The 15,045-nt window shown below is 33.8% G+C and overlaps 1 protein-coding gene across 1 annotated transcript; it reads right to left on the bottom strand.

Annotated features, from left to right (window-relative positions):
* Window positions 1-10,117: 10,117 nt before the first annotated feature.
* Window positions 10,118-12,495, bottom strand: LOC129941179 (sorbitol dehydrogenase). Its single transcript, XM_056049745.1, has 5 exons — window positions 12,289-12,495; window positions 11,456-11,489; window positions 10,694-11,382; window positions 10,504-10,625; window positions 10,118-10,433 (listed from the first exon to the last, which is right to left on the bottom strand). The coding sequence occupies exons 1-5, from the start codon at window positions 12,340-12,342 to the stop codon at window positions 10,250-10,252; spliced, it is 1,083 nt and encodes a 360-aa protein (XP_055905720.1). The 5' UTR covers window positions 12,343-12,495; the 3' UTR covers window positions 10,118-10,249.
* Between the last annotated feature and the right edge of the window lie 2,550 nt (window positions 12,496-15,045).

Genomic DNA, 15,045 nt, shown 5'->3' on the forward strand with positions numbered 1-15,045 from the left:
AAGAACATCGAAAATCCCCACCATTGGTGACGAGCTGACAGTGAGCGAACGTGGTGTTAGATCTTATTACAAGATTTGAAGATTGTTTTGGTGAAGATATTTCTCAACTGGGTCGATGCAATATGAAGACCATGGAGATTGCAGTAACGACAAGCAACCCTATAGTTGGAAAACGATACCAGGTCCCATTTGCCTTTAGGGAAAAGCTAAATGCAATCACAAACGATCTTCTGAAGCATAATATTATTCGTCCAAGTACGTCACCACATGCAGCATCGGTGGTTTTGGTTCCAAAAGCTAACGGAGAGAGTCGAATGTGCATAGATTATCGTGCACTCAATGCAGTTACGGTCAAGAGCAGTGTATAATGCCAGTGGTAGAGGAACAGCTGTCACAATTAGCAGGTAACAAATTCTTCTCTACTTTAGATGTGACTGCTGGGTACTATCAGATTCCCTTAAAAGAAGAATGCAAAGAGCTTACGGCATTCCTATCTCCAGATGGGCTATTTGAGCACAACGTTATGCCATTTGGTTTGGTAAATGCACCAATGGTTTTCCAAGAGGTTGTTCAAGAAGTAGTCAAGAATCTGTCGTGCCGCAAAAATGTGGTAAATTACGTAGACGAACTGATTATAGCAACAAATACATTTGACGAGGGTGTAAATGTGTTAGAAGAGGTGCTTCAAGCGATGACACGAGCTGGACTCACGCTTAGACCATCGAAATGTGTTCTCATGGCAACGACGGTTTATTTTCTGGGACATATCATTGGTCCTGAAGGCATACGGCCAGGTGAAAATAAAACCAAATGTATTGAGGAGTTTCCAAGACCAACGAACGTAACCGAGGTACGTCAATTCCTTGGAGTTACAGGGTTTTTTCGGAAATTTGTCCATGAATACTCTCGCATCTCTCAGCCGCTTACAAGACTTCTTAAAAACCAAGTCAACTTCCAGTGGGAACCTGAACAACAGGAAGCGTTCGAATGTCTTAAGGCTTCAATCACTAAAGAACCAGTTCTCGCACTTTTCGACACGAAGAAGGAGCACGAAGTGCATACCGATGCATGTTCAATTGGACTTTCTGGAATTCTGATGCAACGAGAATCAGACGGATTCAAACCAGTTTCGTACTTCAGTCGTCAATGCAGTGATTCCGAAAGTAAATATGCCAGTCACGAATTAGAAATCGTGGCTATCGTTGAAACTTTGGAGCGATACAGGATTTATCTATTAGGTACAAGGTTTCGAGTCATCACGGATTGTAACGCGATTGTGACTACAAAAAAGACAACACCTCTACCGCCACGCATAGCAAGATGGTGGTTACGACTACAAGAATTTGATTTCGAGTGTGTGCACCGACCAGGTATAAGAATGCAGCATGTTGACGGGATGAGCGGAATACCAACTCTTCCACCAAAGGAGCCAACGACAGTAGCTGACCAGGTATTAAAAATAGCTACTTTAGATGACAACTGGATACTAGCCATGCAACTACAAGATAAGAAACTCGCAGATATCATCACAATTCTCAAAGAGGGAACATCAAGAACTGATTCGACGACACAACAAATACGTGAGGATTACGTGATTCAAGGTGGACGTCTTCATCGTAAAGTTGATGGGAAAGAGAGGTTGGTGGTACCAGAGCTGGTGAGGTGGCGAATAACTAGAGCTTGCCACGATGAAGCTGGACATTTTGGGACTGATAAGACAATCCAACGGATTACAAAACATTTTTGGTTTCCCAGAATAAGACGATATGTGAAGTCTTATATTGCAGCCTGCCCAGAATGTTGCTTGAACAAAGTCAAGGGTGGGAAGACTGAAAGTCAGCTCCACGTAATGGAGGTTATACCAATTCCTTTTCGAGGTGTCAACATCGATCATCTGGGTCCATTCCCAAAGAGCAAAAGAGGTAACCTTTATATAATTGTTGTTGTCTGTTCTTTCAGCAAGTATAGTATCCTCAAAGCTGTGAGGAATACGAAGACAGCACCGGTCATCAGTATGCAGAACGAGGTAATGTCAATTTTTGGTCAACCGTTACGCATTACATCGGATAGAGGTACAGCATATACTTCGAGTGAATTCAGTAACTTTGTCAATCACCACGGCTTGCAGCACGTCAAAACAGCTGTCCGCACCCCAAGAGCTAATGGCCAAGCCGAAAGGGTCAATAAAACCCTGCTAGCAACACTGAAGTGCTCAACCAAAAGTGATAAGGATTGGGACTTAGCATTGCCAGGCATTCAATGGAACCTAAATTCACAACCGAACTCAACTACAAAGTATTGTCCAAACGAATTGGTGTTTAACTTCAATCCCAGAGATGTCAGTCAAAACCAATTAATTCAAGCAGTACAAGATGACGCGACAGACGAATGTGAAGATGTTGTAACTAAAACGAGAAATGCAGCTGCCAGCATTATGGAAGAAAGACGTAAATGGAAAGAACGATACGATAAAAAACATCAGACACCATATAAATATGCTGAAGGTGATCTCATCGTTATTGATCATGTTCCTCAAGCAACAGGAGATTCACATAAACTCGATCCAAAATACAAGGGTCCATATATTATCACCAAGGTTTTAGACCACGACAGATACATCGTTGAAGACCTTCCAGATAATCAACTGAAACAAAAGCGCTACAGCAACGTTATTTCGAGTGACCATATGAAGCCATGGTGTAGACTCAGTCCTGATATAGATGTTAACCGAAGCGGATCAGAACCGGAAGATGAAGATTCGTCCGATGAGGACGAAATGTCAGGAGAGGCCGAGCTGTCAACGGCAACACTGCCATAAACCAGAAACTCATCGGAAGAAGGAGAGATAGGGAGTCGTCGACGTCGTTTAAAAGGGATAAGTCGCCTTCTGCGCATTCTAATGTATATTTCAGTTCTAATCAGTAAATAAATATTATACTTTTTTTTACAAATCAAAAGTTTTGAGTTCATCTTGACACAACTAGTTAGTTTTTCAAGTGTCATAAATTTCAAACTTCACCAAAAACATAATTGTCTACAAGACATTCCTCAAGCAAGCTAAAATTACATATCTCGACCTGTATTTTGTATTTTAAAAAAATATATCTTATTCCTTCTCAAAAATTGACAAGGAACCCTTCTAAATAAAACATAAAATAGAAATATGCAGAGTAATGAAGTTCAGCCTTCAGTTGAATGAACAATTATCTGTATTTTTGCCATAAGTGGAATTGACTTTACAGTTAGGATGACTTTCCAGTCAAATTTCCAATAACGTTGCCTTAATTGGAAGCCAATTATTTGGCAGCTAGCCAATCAGATTCTAGAAACTTGCCTTACTTTCAAGTCCCTTATGTCGTCGCAACCTGACCAATTCTTTCATTATGTCTCATCCCATGCCTTTGCCTTATGAGTAACATCCCACAGCTTTCCGCGTGTCGTACACAAATTTGTTTGGACTTACCAAATATATTAATCTTTTGGTTTCACACATCATCTATAAATCAGAGAGAAAACCGTGGTGAATAGATTTGTATTAGATTTGCTGAGAAGAATACCTAAAATTCTATTGAAAATAGTGGTGCTCGCAGCTTAAGTGATATTAAATTTATAACGGAAGTTTATTGATAAATTAATTACATAGTATGAATTGAATTATAAATTGATTATAAAGTATTAAATAAACGAACAAAAAATTAAAAAGTGGCGGTAGATCCGTTAATGATTATTTAAAACAAAGAAATAATGCAAACAGTATAAAAAAAAAACAATTTAGTGACAGGCAATTGGCAGACAGGAAAATGATTTTTCATGCAAAGTCTTGTCTTTTACTTTTGGTAATAAATGCAACAATTTGGGACAGTATTAATGTCCTAAAGCCCAAAAATTTTATATTTATTTGTGATGATAGCAGAAAATATTTAAAGTTTATTATTTCTAAAATAGATGATGTATTTAAAGTTCTAAATGAAAACAAAATTGCATTAAATAAAATTGAAAATGTATTGCAAGTGGTAAATAAAAATAGAGCTGCATTAAATAAACAGAAGAAAAAATAAAAAAGTAATGAAGATAATGACCGAAAAAGAGCCAACTAGTGGAACAAAAAATGGAACAAAACCGAAAACATATGCAGACATTAGTTCTGTCAAAAATATACCACCGTTGTAATTTAGTGATGCCAAAACCAACTCAAAAAACAAAAGATGTTTTAATAAATAAAATTATTCCTGCAGGCCTTCCAATTAAAATAAGTGGAATGTCCATACCATAGGGAAAAATGGAGAGTGTTGAAAATGAAAAATCCACCAAAAAAATTGAAAGTGAAGCTAAAGAAAAGTTAGGAGTAAAATAGTAATTATGAAGAAAATCTTATTGAAACTATAAAAAAGCAAAATAATCTTAATGGGAACTAAAAACCTTTAAGTGTTAGGTATAGTTATTATAATTATAGTAAATATAAAAACTGGTTTAAACAGCTGATGCACTTTGAAGAATTGTCGATTTTGGAGTGAATATCAGCCAGAAGCATTGCAAGAGCTACCAATGAATCTAGAAAAAGGCAGTTTGGTGCTGGGTATGGGCTGGTGTCATCAAGATGATGTGAATCGTAACGTAATTGTGAATGGTGAGTGCTACCGTGAGATGATATTCAACTTTTTTTGCCAATATGCAAGAGCTTGACTTGCATATCATGTGGTTTCAAAAAGACGGTGCCACATGCCACACAACACGCGTAACAATGGACTTATTGGGTGGTGAGTTCGGTGAACATTTTATTTCACGTTGGGGACCGGTCAATTGGCCACCTAGATCGTGCGATTTAACGCCTTTAGACTATTTTTGTGGGGCTATGTTAAAGCTCATGTTTAAACAGACAAGCCCACTTCAATTGATGCATTGGAGGACAACATTGAACTTGTGAACCTGCTCTTAACTGAAAATAGAAAATGCATGAGAAATAGAAAATAAATCTAGGAGTACCACAAGGTTTTATACTGAGCCCAATTTTGTTCTTATTGTATATTAATGATATTAAAAGAAGTGAAATAAAGAGTCAAAGACAATTTTTAACGATGATAGGCTGTTGTACATGTTGATCGTGATATAAGTGTTTGTAAAAGTTAGCTTATGGATAATATAAAAAATGTAAAAAAGTATTTAAATATAAATAAACTTATGTTAAATGCAGACAAAACTAAAGTTACGATATTAACAGAAAATAATGTAGTCAACCAAATAAAAGAATATGAATGTGTAAATGAAATTAAATATCTTGGAATTAAAATTGATAGTAATCTAAATTAAAAAAAAAACATTTTAAATATGTAAATACAAAAGTTACCAAAATATCGTTAGTGATAACTTTAATTTGCAATATTTTAGAAATTTAAAAACTCAAAACCTTATAAAAGTGTATACCCTTTTTCAATTAACTTCCAAATAATGTAAAAACTGAAACAAATATTATAAATTTCAAAAGACACGCAATATTATTTGCAAAAATAAATTATTAAATTTAAGAGAATGTGTAAAATATGATACATTACTATTTAAAACTGTAAAAATAGCTAAACTTAACTAATTAAACTATAGCTAATCTTATATAAATACATAATAATTTACATACATACAATACATATTTCATTATATCAATAAAATACAAATATTTCCTAACAAGAATTCAGATGTCTCATCCCCATAGAAGAAGTTTCTTATCTGTGCTATAAGTTTTGTAGACATGCAAAAAATAACTTTGTTTCCTTTTTTAGTTTTGATTTTGACGTTTTATGTTTAACATCAAAATGACTGCTGCGTGTCTTTTTTAATCAGTGGTATTAATCGCTTACTGTTTCAAAAAAAAGAAAATTATATAAAAGACAGACGGCGTAACTGGAAAAATTGTTTCCCGTCCCGCCGAGCTGCATTTTGTTTGACCAGGCCTCTAATTCAGAGCGGAGTGTGAACTCAAACAAAAAATGATGTTTCTTTTTTACCACTGAAAGATGCGAGCTTCAAACTTGTTTTTCTTTTTTCAGTCTTAATTAGTTCTGAGCTTGTCTTTTGAGCTTCAAAGGGCGCTCTCTGATATCAGAGTAAAATAACTGACGAGACTCGATTGAACGCAACTAAGTTGTTCAGTTGGCAACTGACCCAGAAAACATTTAAAGAATGAAAGAGACATTAAGGGTTTCTTTCCTTAATGTATTGTATGTGGTAGACTGAGATAGTTATATAGTTGTGTGTGAAGGCGTTCTATATGGTATGCATTCTCTCAAGATACAATTTTTGTGCAAACATTCACCTAATGATTTGTCTTTGCCGTCGATAGCCTTAAGTCGATAATACTTTCCTGTGCTGTGATAGAGCAGCATATCAGCGCAGACAAGGCCGTAACACTAGCTTGTCTCGAAGAAGAGTTTCAACTGAAGTTCTGGGGATGGGTGGAATGGGTGCACGACATGAACCAACAAGAACTACATGCTCGCTTGCTTTGTCCGAACAATTTACTCAGGAAAAGCCAATTGTCTAGAAAATATATCATAGAATCAACAATAAAAAAGATATTTTACAATAAAAATTCATTTTATTTATAACATTTTCTTCTTCTTTCACAACAAATTCAATCCAAAATACTGAGCTTATGACTATTGCTTCAGTTGGCCAAATGTGCCTTCAGGATCGCCATATATTGTGGCCGTCCGAGCCAGGGAAGAGAATATTCTGAACTATTTCATGTAGGCCCTTATAGCCGGAGCAGAAAAGGTCAATTCCTAGTGTCAGATTCGTACCAAAATCACACTCATCCAGAGCTATCACTGAAGCTGTTATGATGGACTGCAATTTCTCCATGACTATCTCTTTGAGGACTCGCCTGGCTTGTCCAAAGCACTGAGCATCTTCTTGATGTTGGCATCGCTGTCCACGAAAGGCGATAGCTCGCTGTTAAGGTTTTATTTACTGGAACAACTAATCCCACATTGTCAGTGCCAGGGCTTTTATTCTCGCCGTTGGATAATTTTCCCGCAATTTTTCCTTTTATTGTTTTTTTTTTCTTTTCCATATTCTGTTAATAAAAACCAAAAAGCAATAATTCTCATTTTGTAAGGAATTTGTATAAATAATATTACTTACCACGACCAAATTTATTTCAAAATGAAATATTTGTTTTGGCACAGCTATCAGCTGTTTTGTTTACATTAATTTGAGCGCTGAATGTTTCGAATGGCTTGTTTGTTTAGTTCACTTTTGAATTTCTACTAGTTTTCGAGAGGTTTTATATAAAACTTGTGGTTTACGAAAACTTGTTGTTTACTAAAAATGTATGGGAAAATTTGAGTTTACGATGTAGGTTTTCGGCCTTGTAGGTTTTAGGACTTGGTGTGAAAAGCCTATTGGATCGTTTGCTCGATGAATTTTGACTTGTTGAAAATCTACATGGATTAACAGAGCCAAACCAAGCTACAGGTTGGCCATACACTGTTAATTTTGAATTGTTCTGATACGTCAAACAGAACGAGGTAAGCTTTTGGCATTCTAATGACTCAGTTTTTTGCTGCAACAAAAAATAATTCAGCAAACGAATCCAAAAAATTCCAGAGTTCTTTTTAAATAACAAATGTTAAGAGTTTTTGTGAAGAAGTTATTTTTTTCGTGAGCAGTGAGTAGCAAAAAATGAGCAGTAGCGAAGATGAGGTCCTTCTTACCCTTTCCTTGTTTTTTTTTTCTGAGTGAACCCAAATACTAAAGATTTTGAATCCTTGAATATTAATTCAACTTTACGATGGAATCCATGTTTAAACACGTCCCTTATCAACAAATCAAAACTAATAAATTCCTCAGCCGCTTAATATTATATTGACAGGTGTATCATTATCACCTTCCTAAAACAGTCTAATTATACGAAAAATAACTAAATCCGAAATATAACTAAATCCTGTTCGCGTACTCAAAAATTTTGAAATTTTTCGTAAAAGGGAGCACTCACGAGACAGGCTTATAAAATTAAAAATTCCTTCCAAAGCAACCAACAGCAACAACATTGCAATTTTCAAGATTCAATTTAAAAAAGTTTTTTATAAAAAAAAACTATGGTCCAGCATGATGTTGCTTAAAGTTCATGTTGTCTTAATATATCCATTTACAAAAAAATAATTAAATTCTAAACACGAAATGAAAAGATGCTGTTTCAAAATTTATATTTTTTTTGACAGTCAAATTGGGGGACAAATTTTTTTGTTTTCCCGTTCGCTTACTTTTTTGTAGTTTTGCCTTTTTGTGAGAATTTTTCCCCCACTCTTTTTACAAATTTGAGTGCAGAAAGTACGGACAGTTGAGAACGGACCTATTTCTAAGATGGTACTTTGACACAAGCAAAGCCAAGACAACTTGGTTTGTAAGTCTAAACAGATCGTTGTGTACCCAAAAAAGGTACACACTTTCAGAATTGTACTGCCACAGTCACCAATTCTTGTTTAATCGAGTTTTCATCATTATTTTCACCAATAAAAAATTTCATATGCAATACAAAATTTAAGAACGTGAAGTGTGAACGCATTATTAAATTATTTCCTACTCTGAACGCATTTTTAACACTTGCTTCACATTTAGTCTACGAACGCGAACGAAAAGTACCGGGCGCATAAAAACAATTTCATTCGTCTGCAAAAAATGTGATATTTACAAAACGTCTATAAAAGTCCTTGCTCCAGGTGCTCCCCTAGTTTATAAAAGTAACTAACGCAAATATACGAATATTTCTTTGATGCAATTGTGAATTCGTTCAATTAATTTGTCTCTTAAAACTAAAATTACGTGCGTTAAAACAATGAATGTGTGTCTTTTGTGTGCTTAGTGTGTAAACATATTTCCATTCGGTTCGTTAAAACCAACCCAGTGTTTCCGGTTCCGATATAGAAAAATCTATCGTTAAAAAGTGGTCAGTAAGAAATTAAATCTGTTTTGAAAATATTAATTATAAAAGAATATCGATGTTAATAAGGTGTTTTTGTGAAAATGATGAAGAAAATGTTTTTGTTTCGGTTCATAAAAAATGATAAAAAAGTTAAAGAGAAACGTGTTTTGTGAAAATGTATTTAGATCTGAAAAGCCACAATGTCATATTGTAGGAACCTACATAACATAGTAATAAAAAAGTATTTAAAGGGTGAGCTTGTTTTTTAAATATTTTCCATTCTTTCTCTTCAATCTTAATATATTTGATCATATTGTATTTGTATATATTTTGTATGGTTGCTCGTTTATTTTTATTGCAAATTCCGGAAAACAAAATTTTGGACATGACAGGGAATTTAACTCTCATATTTTTTAAACACTTGCATATATACATACCTATGTATATGTACGTTATACAGATAGAATTTTCAAGAATATTCAAACAATTTTTACTATTAAATGTATCCATCAACAGTCAACTTTATTCTTTGAACGTAAAATTTGATCAAGGCAACTAGTTAGTTTTTCAAGTGTCATGAATTTAAAATTCAGAACTTTACTTCACAAACCTCTACTTTACTAAACTACTAAACTTTACCTCAGTCAGGCTTTAGGACCATCACGATTTCTATTTTGTATTGCAAAAAAATATTACTTATTTCTTTTCCAAATTGACAACGAACACTTTTATAGAATGCTTTAAATGAAGTTGTGCGAAAAATAAATAAATCGTATAGAAATAAAGTTGAACTTTCAGCTAATTGAAAAAACATGATCGATTGTCATCCTGACATATTTTGACTTGACTTAATAGTAATAGAGATATTTTTTTTGACTTGCTTTCCAGTAAACTTTTCAATAAGGTTGCCTTAATTGGAAGGCAATTTGTTGGCAGTTGGCCAATCAGATGCCAGCAACTTGCCTTAGTCCCTTATGTGGCCTGAACCTGCCCATTGTCTGAACCTACCCAATGTCATGCCAGAGGACTTGGGTTCCCTCCATCCCTGAAAACAATACTTGCACACAGCGAAATGGTTTTGAGTTGAAAGCCAGTAGGTCCTAGTTCTCAACGGACTGTTTCGGCACCTTATTTATATTATAGAGATATTAAATCTGATCAAACAGATTCAGTTCTACTTCAGATCACGAAAGAAAATGAAACTAAATATTTCTCAAAAAATGTACATATTTCCTTATTCAATTCTTAACTGACAGTTATTACAAAAATCTAATTTAAAACAGCCGTATTTTTAATGATGATTATCAATCCGCAATTTTGCTGAGTTCAAGCTTCTCAAAATGGCTTGTTGTTGTTCTTGTCCCTAGGCTGGCAGTGAATCATTACCTTGATAGCCCCTCCATGCCCGTAACGAGATGTCTCGAAAGCTTTTGCAGTTTCTGTGATATCAAAATGATGAGTTACCAAACGTTTAGCATCTACTTTTCCCGATGCCACTAAAGCAAGAGCTGTTGAATAGCTGTACAGAAAAAAAGCAAATATTGGTCATAGATTAGTTTCTCATTATATGTCAGAAAAGAAACACTAACTCATTGCAGTAGCGGAAAACTCCACGGATATCAACTTCACGAGCACAAGCATTTATTAGGGGTAATTTACTTTCGTTTCCACCCATTCCAACAATTACAACACATCCTCCCGATCGTGTGCTCTAAAAGAATTAGTTAAAATAAATAAAAATACATGAGCAACAAAATGAGTCACTTATAATAAAATTACCAAAATTGCCAATCTTGTTGTTGATTCAGCACCACAGCAATCAATGGTTTTGTCAGGTGAGTTTGGCATCAATCCCTGGATTTCTTTCACAGTTTGTTCCTCTGTTTTGTCTTTAGAAATCAAAACCGTGTGCATAGCACCAAGACTCTTGGCAACGTCTAATCGGTTTTGAGATAAATCTGTTATCACAATATTGGATGCTCCCATGGATTGGGCAACCAACAAGGTTACCAAACCAATAGGACCAGCTCCTAGAATCAAAACTTCTGATCCTAGGCCAACATCAGCTCGACGGCAAGCATGGACACCCACTGAAAGTGGCTCCAATAGAGCTCCTTCTTCCATTGTTACATGAGGAGGCAGCTTAAAGCAGAAATCTGCAGCATGACGATAGTATTTCGTCAGATTGCCATCGTATGGTGGTGTGGCACAGAAAACCATATCGGGACATAAGTTGTACTTTCCGATCTTACAGAACTGACAAAGTCTGCATGGTACACCAGGTTCTATGGCAACTCTGTCTCCAACAACCAAGTTCTTAACGTTCTTTCCACACTTCACTACAACACCAGCTGCTTCATGACCAATAATCATGGGCTTGTTCACAACAAAATCACCAATCCGTCCATGGACCAAATAATGCACATCTGATCCGCAAATACCAACACAATCCATTTCCAATAGAACCTCTATGGACACATGTGGAAAGAGAGTAAACTAGCATTAGAGAAAAGTACCAATCAACTTAAACACACAAATTACCATTGTCGCTAATTTCAGGAATTGGACGTTGCTCCTATTTAAAAACAAACATAAAAATATGTACGTATAAAAATAGGATTTAAATAATGAATTGTTTTTTTTTACATTTAATTAAATATAGTTTCAAAATAATTGTTACTTAAAAACGGGCCCAATAAAAAAAAATATCAAAATATTCGGTGCTTCAGTGCGAAACACCTTTTTTTAACCAAACAATTTACTATACTAAAATAAATACAAAAATATATTCACACGACGACGACGCGTCCCAAAAACAAACAAAACTCTTCTCAAAGACAATTAAATGTTACTAAGTGTTAATAGATTAATTTGTTCACATGCCACGCTTAGGGTTTAATTAATTCCTATTGTTTCAAATAAAAATAGGTGTAGGTAATTTATGCACCTACATAGGTAAGGTACCCCGAATAATTTTATTGAATTATTATTACATAATTCAAACAAAAGAAGTTCTAAAAAAATAAATTGATAAAAATGCAGGCGTCATAAATATGTCCTGCCCTCAAAGTATAGACAATCTACCTATAGATGAAACACTATCAAGTAAATCTTATCAAAAGTGTTTACGTTTTATAGGAGAAGCGTTTGACCTTCTCTATTAATAGATGACAAATTAGCGTTGTAACTCTTATGTACGTGAATTTTGTAACATCAATAAAAATAAATTTATGAAGGTACACTTACTTTGGAAAAACAAAAAATGCACTTTTCCACGTTCTTAACACAAAAACCTAACTAAATTGAGATGGACAGGTGAAAAAGCTTGCAAGCGGCGCAAGTTTTATTTTTAATGTCAAAACAATCCTACTTACCAAGCGTAAATCCTCAACACCATACAAAACTGCAGTTAAATTATCCTTAGCCATTTTATTATATTTTTTAATGAATATGAATTAAAAAAAGTATAATTTGGTTTGAGTTTATTTTAAAAACGCTTGTATGTTTCTCAGTGCAAGATCTGAATAGGAATGCGACACACGTCTTGCTAAGTTAGCTGTTCCACTCCAACTGATTCTGATTATGTGCAAATACTTCATGAATGTACTTATGTCATATTAAAAAATATATGTATGTATATTATACGAGAATAAGTACCTTGACATTGCTATTGATTTAAATTAGAATAAGTCTTTAACGAGAAAGTCTTGGCAAGAGGTTTAATATTTGTATATATATAGCTATAGAAAGTGGTATTTTAAAGATGCATTTTTGAAATGTTCTTCCGATTTTTAGAACAGTGAGATTCTAACACTTATCTATCTACCTAGATCATGAGTTGAAAACTTAACCGAAAATTGTTTTATTGTGTTTATTGTTTGTCAACGTTGTAAATGCCGGTGCTTGCACTCATAAGCTCTTTTTCGGAATTCATTTCAAAAATTCAATAATTATGTAGATCCAAAGGACTTACCTTATGCAAACCAAACCATACCATAAGCAATTTGTGTGGACAAGATGAATTAACAACATTTTATGAAGGGTTTTAAGAACCCTCTTCATCCTTCACTGCGAGCACCTTAATTACTTGCGGTATGATCAATGAGATTTAATCAACGTCATTAAGATTCTAGCAAATTTGATTGTTAGAACATAAAGTTCTAACAACCTAAGGCCCCATATAACTATTTATTTCTCAATGACATGATTTTTTTTTAAAGTTTATAATTTTTATACCATAATTAATTCAAACTAGAGGGGGTGTTTTCGGCTTTTATTAGGTCTTGATAAAAAGTTTTTGTTTTTTGATGGCGCATAATTGATGGGTACTGAAATCTGATTCTCTCATCATATCAATGACCGCCTTTAAAGCTCTATTGGAGTATGACTTATTTTTGTCATGCTCCAAACAAAACAAAGAGATGCTACTTTCAGTCTTAAAACAAATCTGTAAACAAATTTACATTCTGATTTTCAGTTTTGTTGCGACACATTTTGTTTGTTTCTGAGCTACATACACAAGTCTTATGAAAGAGCCTGTTATTTATGAACTTTTATATTAGCTTAACTCTTGCTATAAACTTTAACTTTTGTCTTATCATTTGTTTATTTATATTTAATGTCTATTCAAACAAGATTAAATTCTGTTGTTAAATTGTACAATTGTATTTAAGTACATAATATGTACCTACATATATACATGCATACCACACATTATTATTTGTATGTTATAAATTTTGTACATAGAAATACTTATATATAAATACCTAGGAATAAAATATTTGAATTGCCTTATGATAACCTATTGACTAACGAAAAAATAAAACTAACTATTGAGTCGCAACTAATTGCTTTTTCTGGTTGAAAATAATATGCATATGTAAATATACACCTACTTGAAATTGATCATGAACCGCTTATCTTTAATATTCAAATAATTAATTAAATTAAATTCAACAATGTTCTTGCACATTTTTCTTAGAAAGTGGGCACGTTCAGGATACATAAGGGACTTCATTTGTCTTAAAGCAATAAAATAAGGAATAATAAACTTTAGCTTTTAGTTGATTACAAAAAATATGAGTAGTATTATACTTTCCTTGAATAAAGCTTAGGCCAAGTACACACGATTGGATTGTCGTTTCTTTCTTAAAAACTTTTTGCCAATAAAATATTGGATGATGTTGGTTGAAAAGAACATCTTCCAATTAGTTGACAATCGTCCAATTATTTGAAAATACAAAATGGGTATTTAGACGAGTACAAACGATTTTTTGAAAGAAAATTAGTTAAATGTTTGACTCTCAACCTTATATGGGTATTTACGTGTTTGATAGAAAGTTGGTTTTCCTAAAAATCTGCCAATATTGAGAGATCTTCCAATCTTGTATTCAAAGCTGAACTTTCCAAAAAAGTTGCCTTAAGTGAAGAAGATATTTTTTGGACATGCCGATTTAGAAACTTAAAATTTAACTTAACTTAAGTACATAATATGTTGTCAAATCCTGGCATTGCTTTCAGATTAATTCTAAATTTTTGGGAACTTGACAGCAAAAACTGCCTAGTATTCACAAATTTGAAAGCACCAATGTAGTGTGCAGTTATACTTAAATTGAAATTAAACAATAACATACTTACAGGTCTGAACACAAATACACTTGACCTGATTTTAAGGCAGATTGTTTTTAGCCTTACTTTCAAATCCTTACTCCACGTCAACGCCATCGCCTAACCCTTGCCAATAAAACAAACAAATATTCACTCTTAACTATATTTCAAAGATACAGTTTTTTAAATTGGGCAAACTGTTGTTTAATTTAAAATCAGAAAAAATATTATCGTCTTAATAACATCACGTTATATTGCTATCAGTTTGAAGAGTTTTTGATTCTGATCCCATTGCCCCATTCGCCTCCAGCGCAATATGAATTAACCAAACGAAAATCCTATAAGATACTTCTTTATTATTCTTACCACTATTCAGTGTCAAAATAAAAAGCACAATATACTGAATTTCATTTCATCAAATGAATCAAAACTTAGATTATTTTTTTGAAGGAATGCATAACTAACCATCATCTCAATCTGAAGTAAAAATTCTCATTTACGTAAATGCTCTAATATAGTATGAC

The sequence above is a fragment of the Eupeodes corollae genome, chromosome 1 (genome assembly GCF_945859685.1).
Source record: "Eupeodes corollae chromosome 1, idEupCoro1.1, whole genome shotgun sequence".
In the NCBI taxonomy this organism is placed as follows: Eukaryota; Metazoa; Arthropoda; class Insecta; order Diptera; family Syrphidae; genus Eupeodes; species Eupeodes corollae.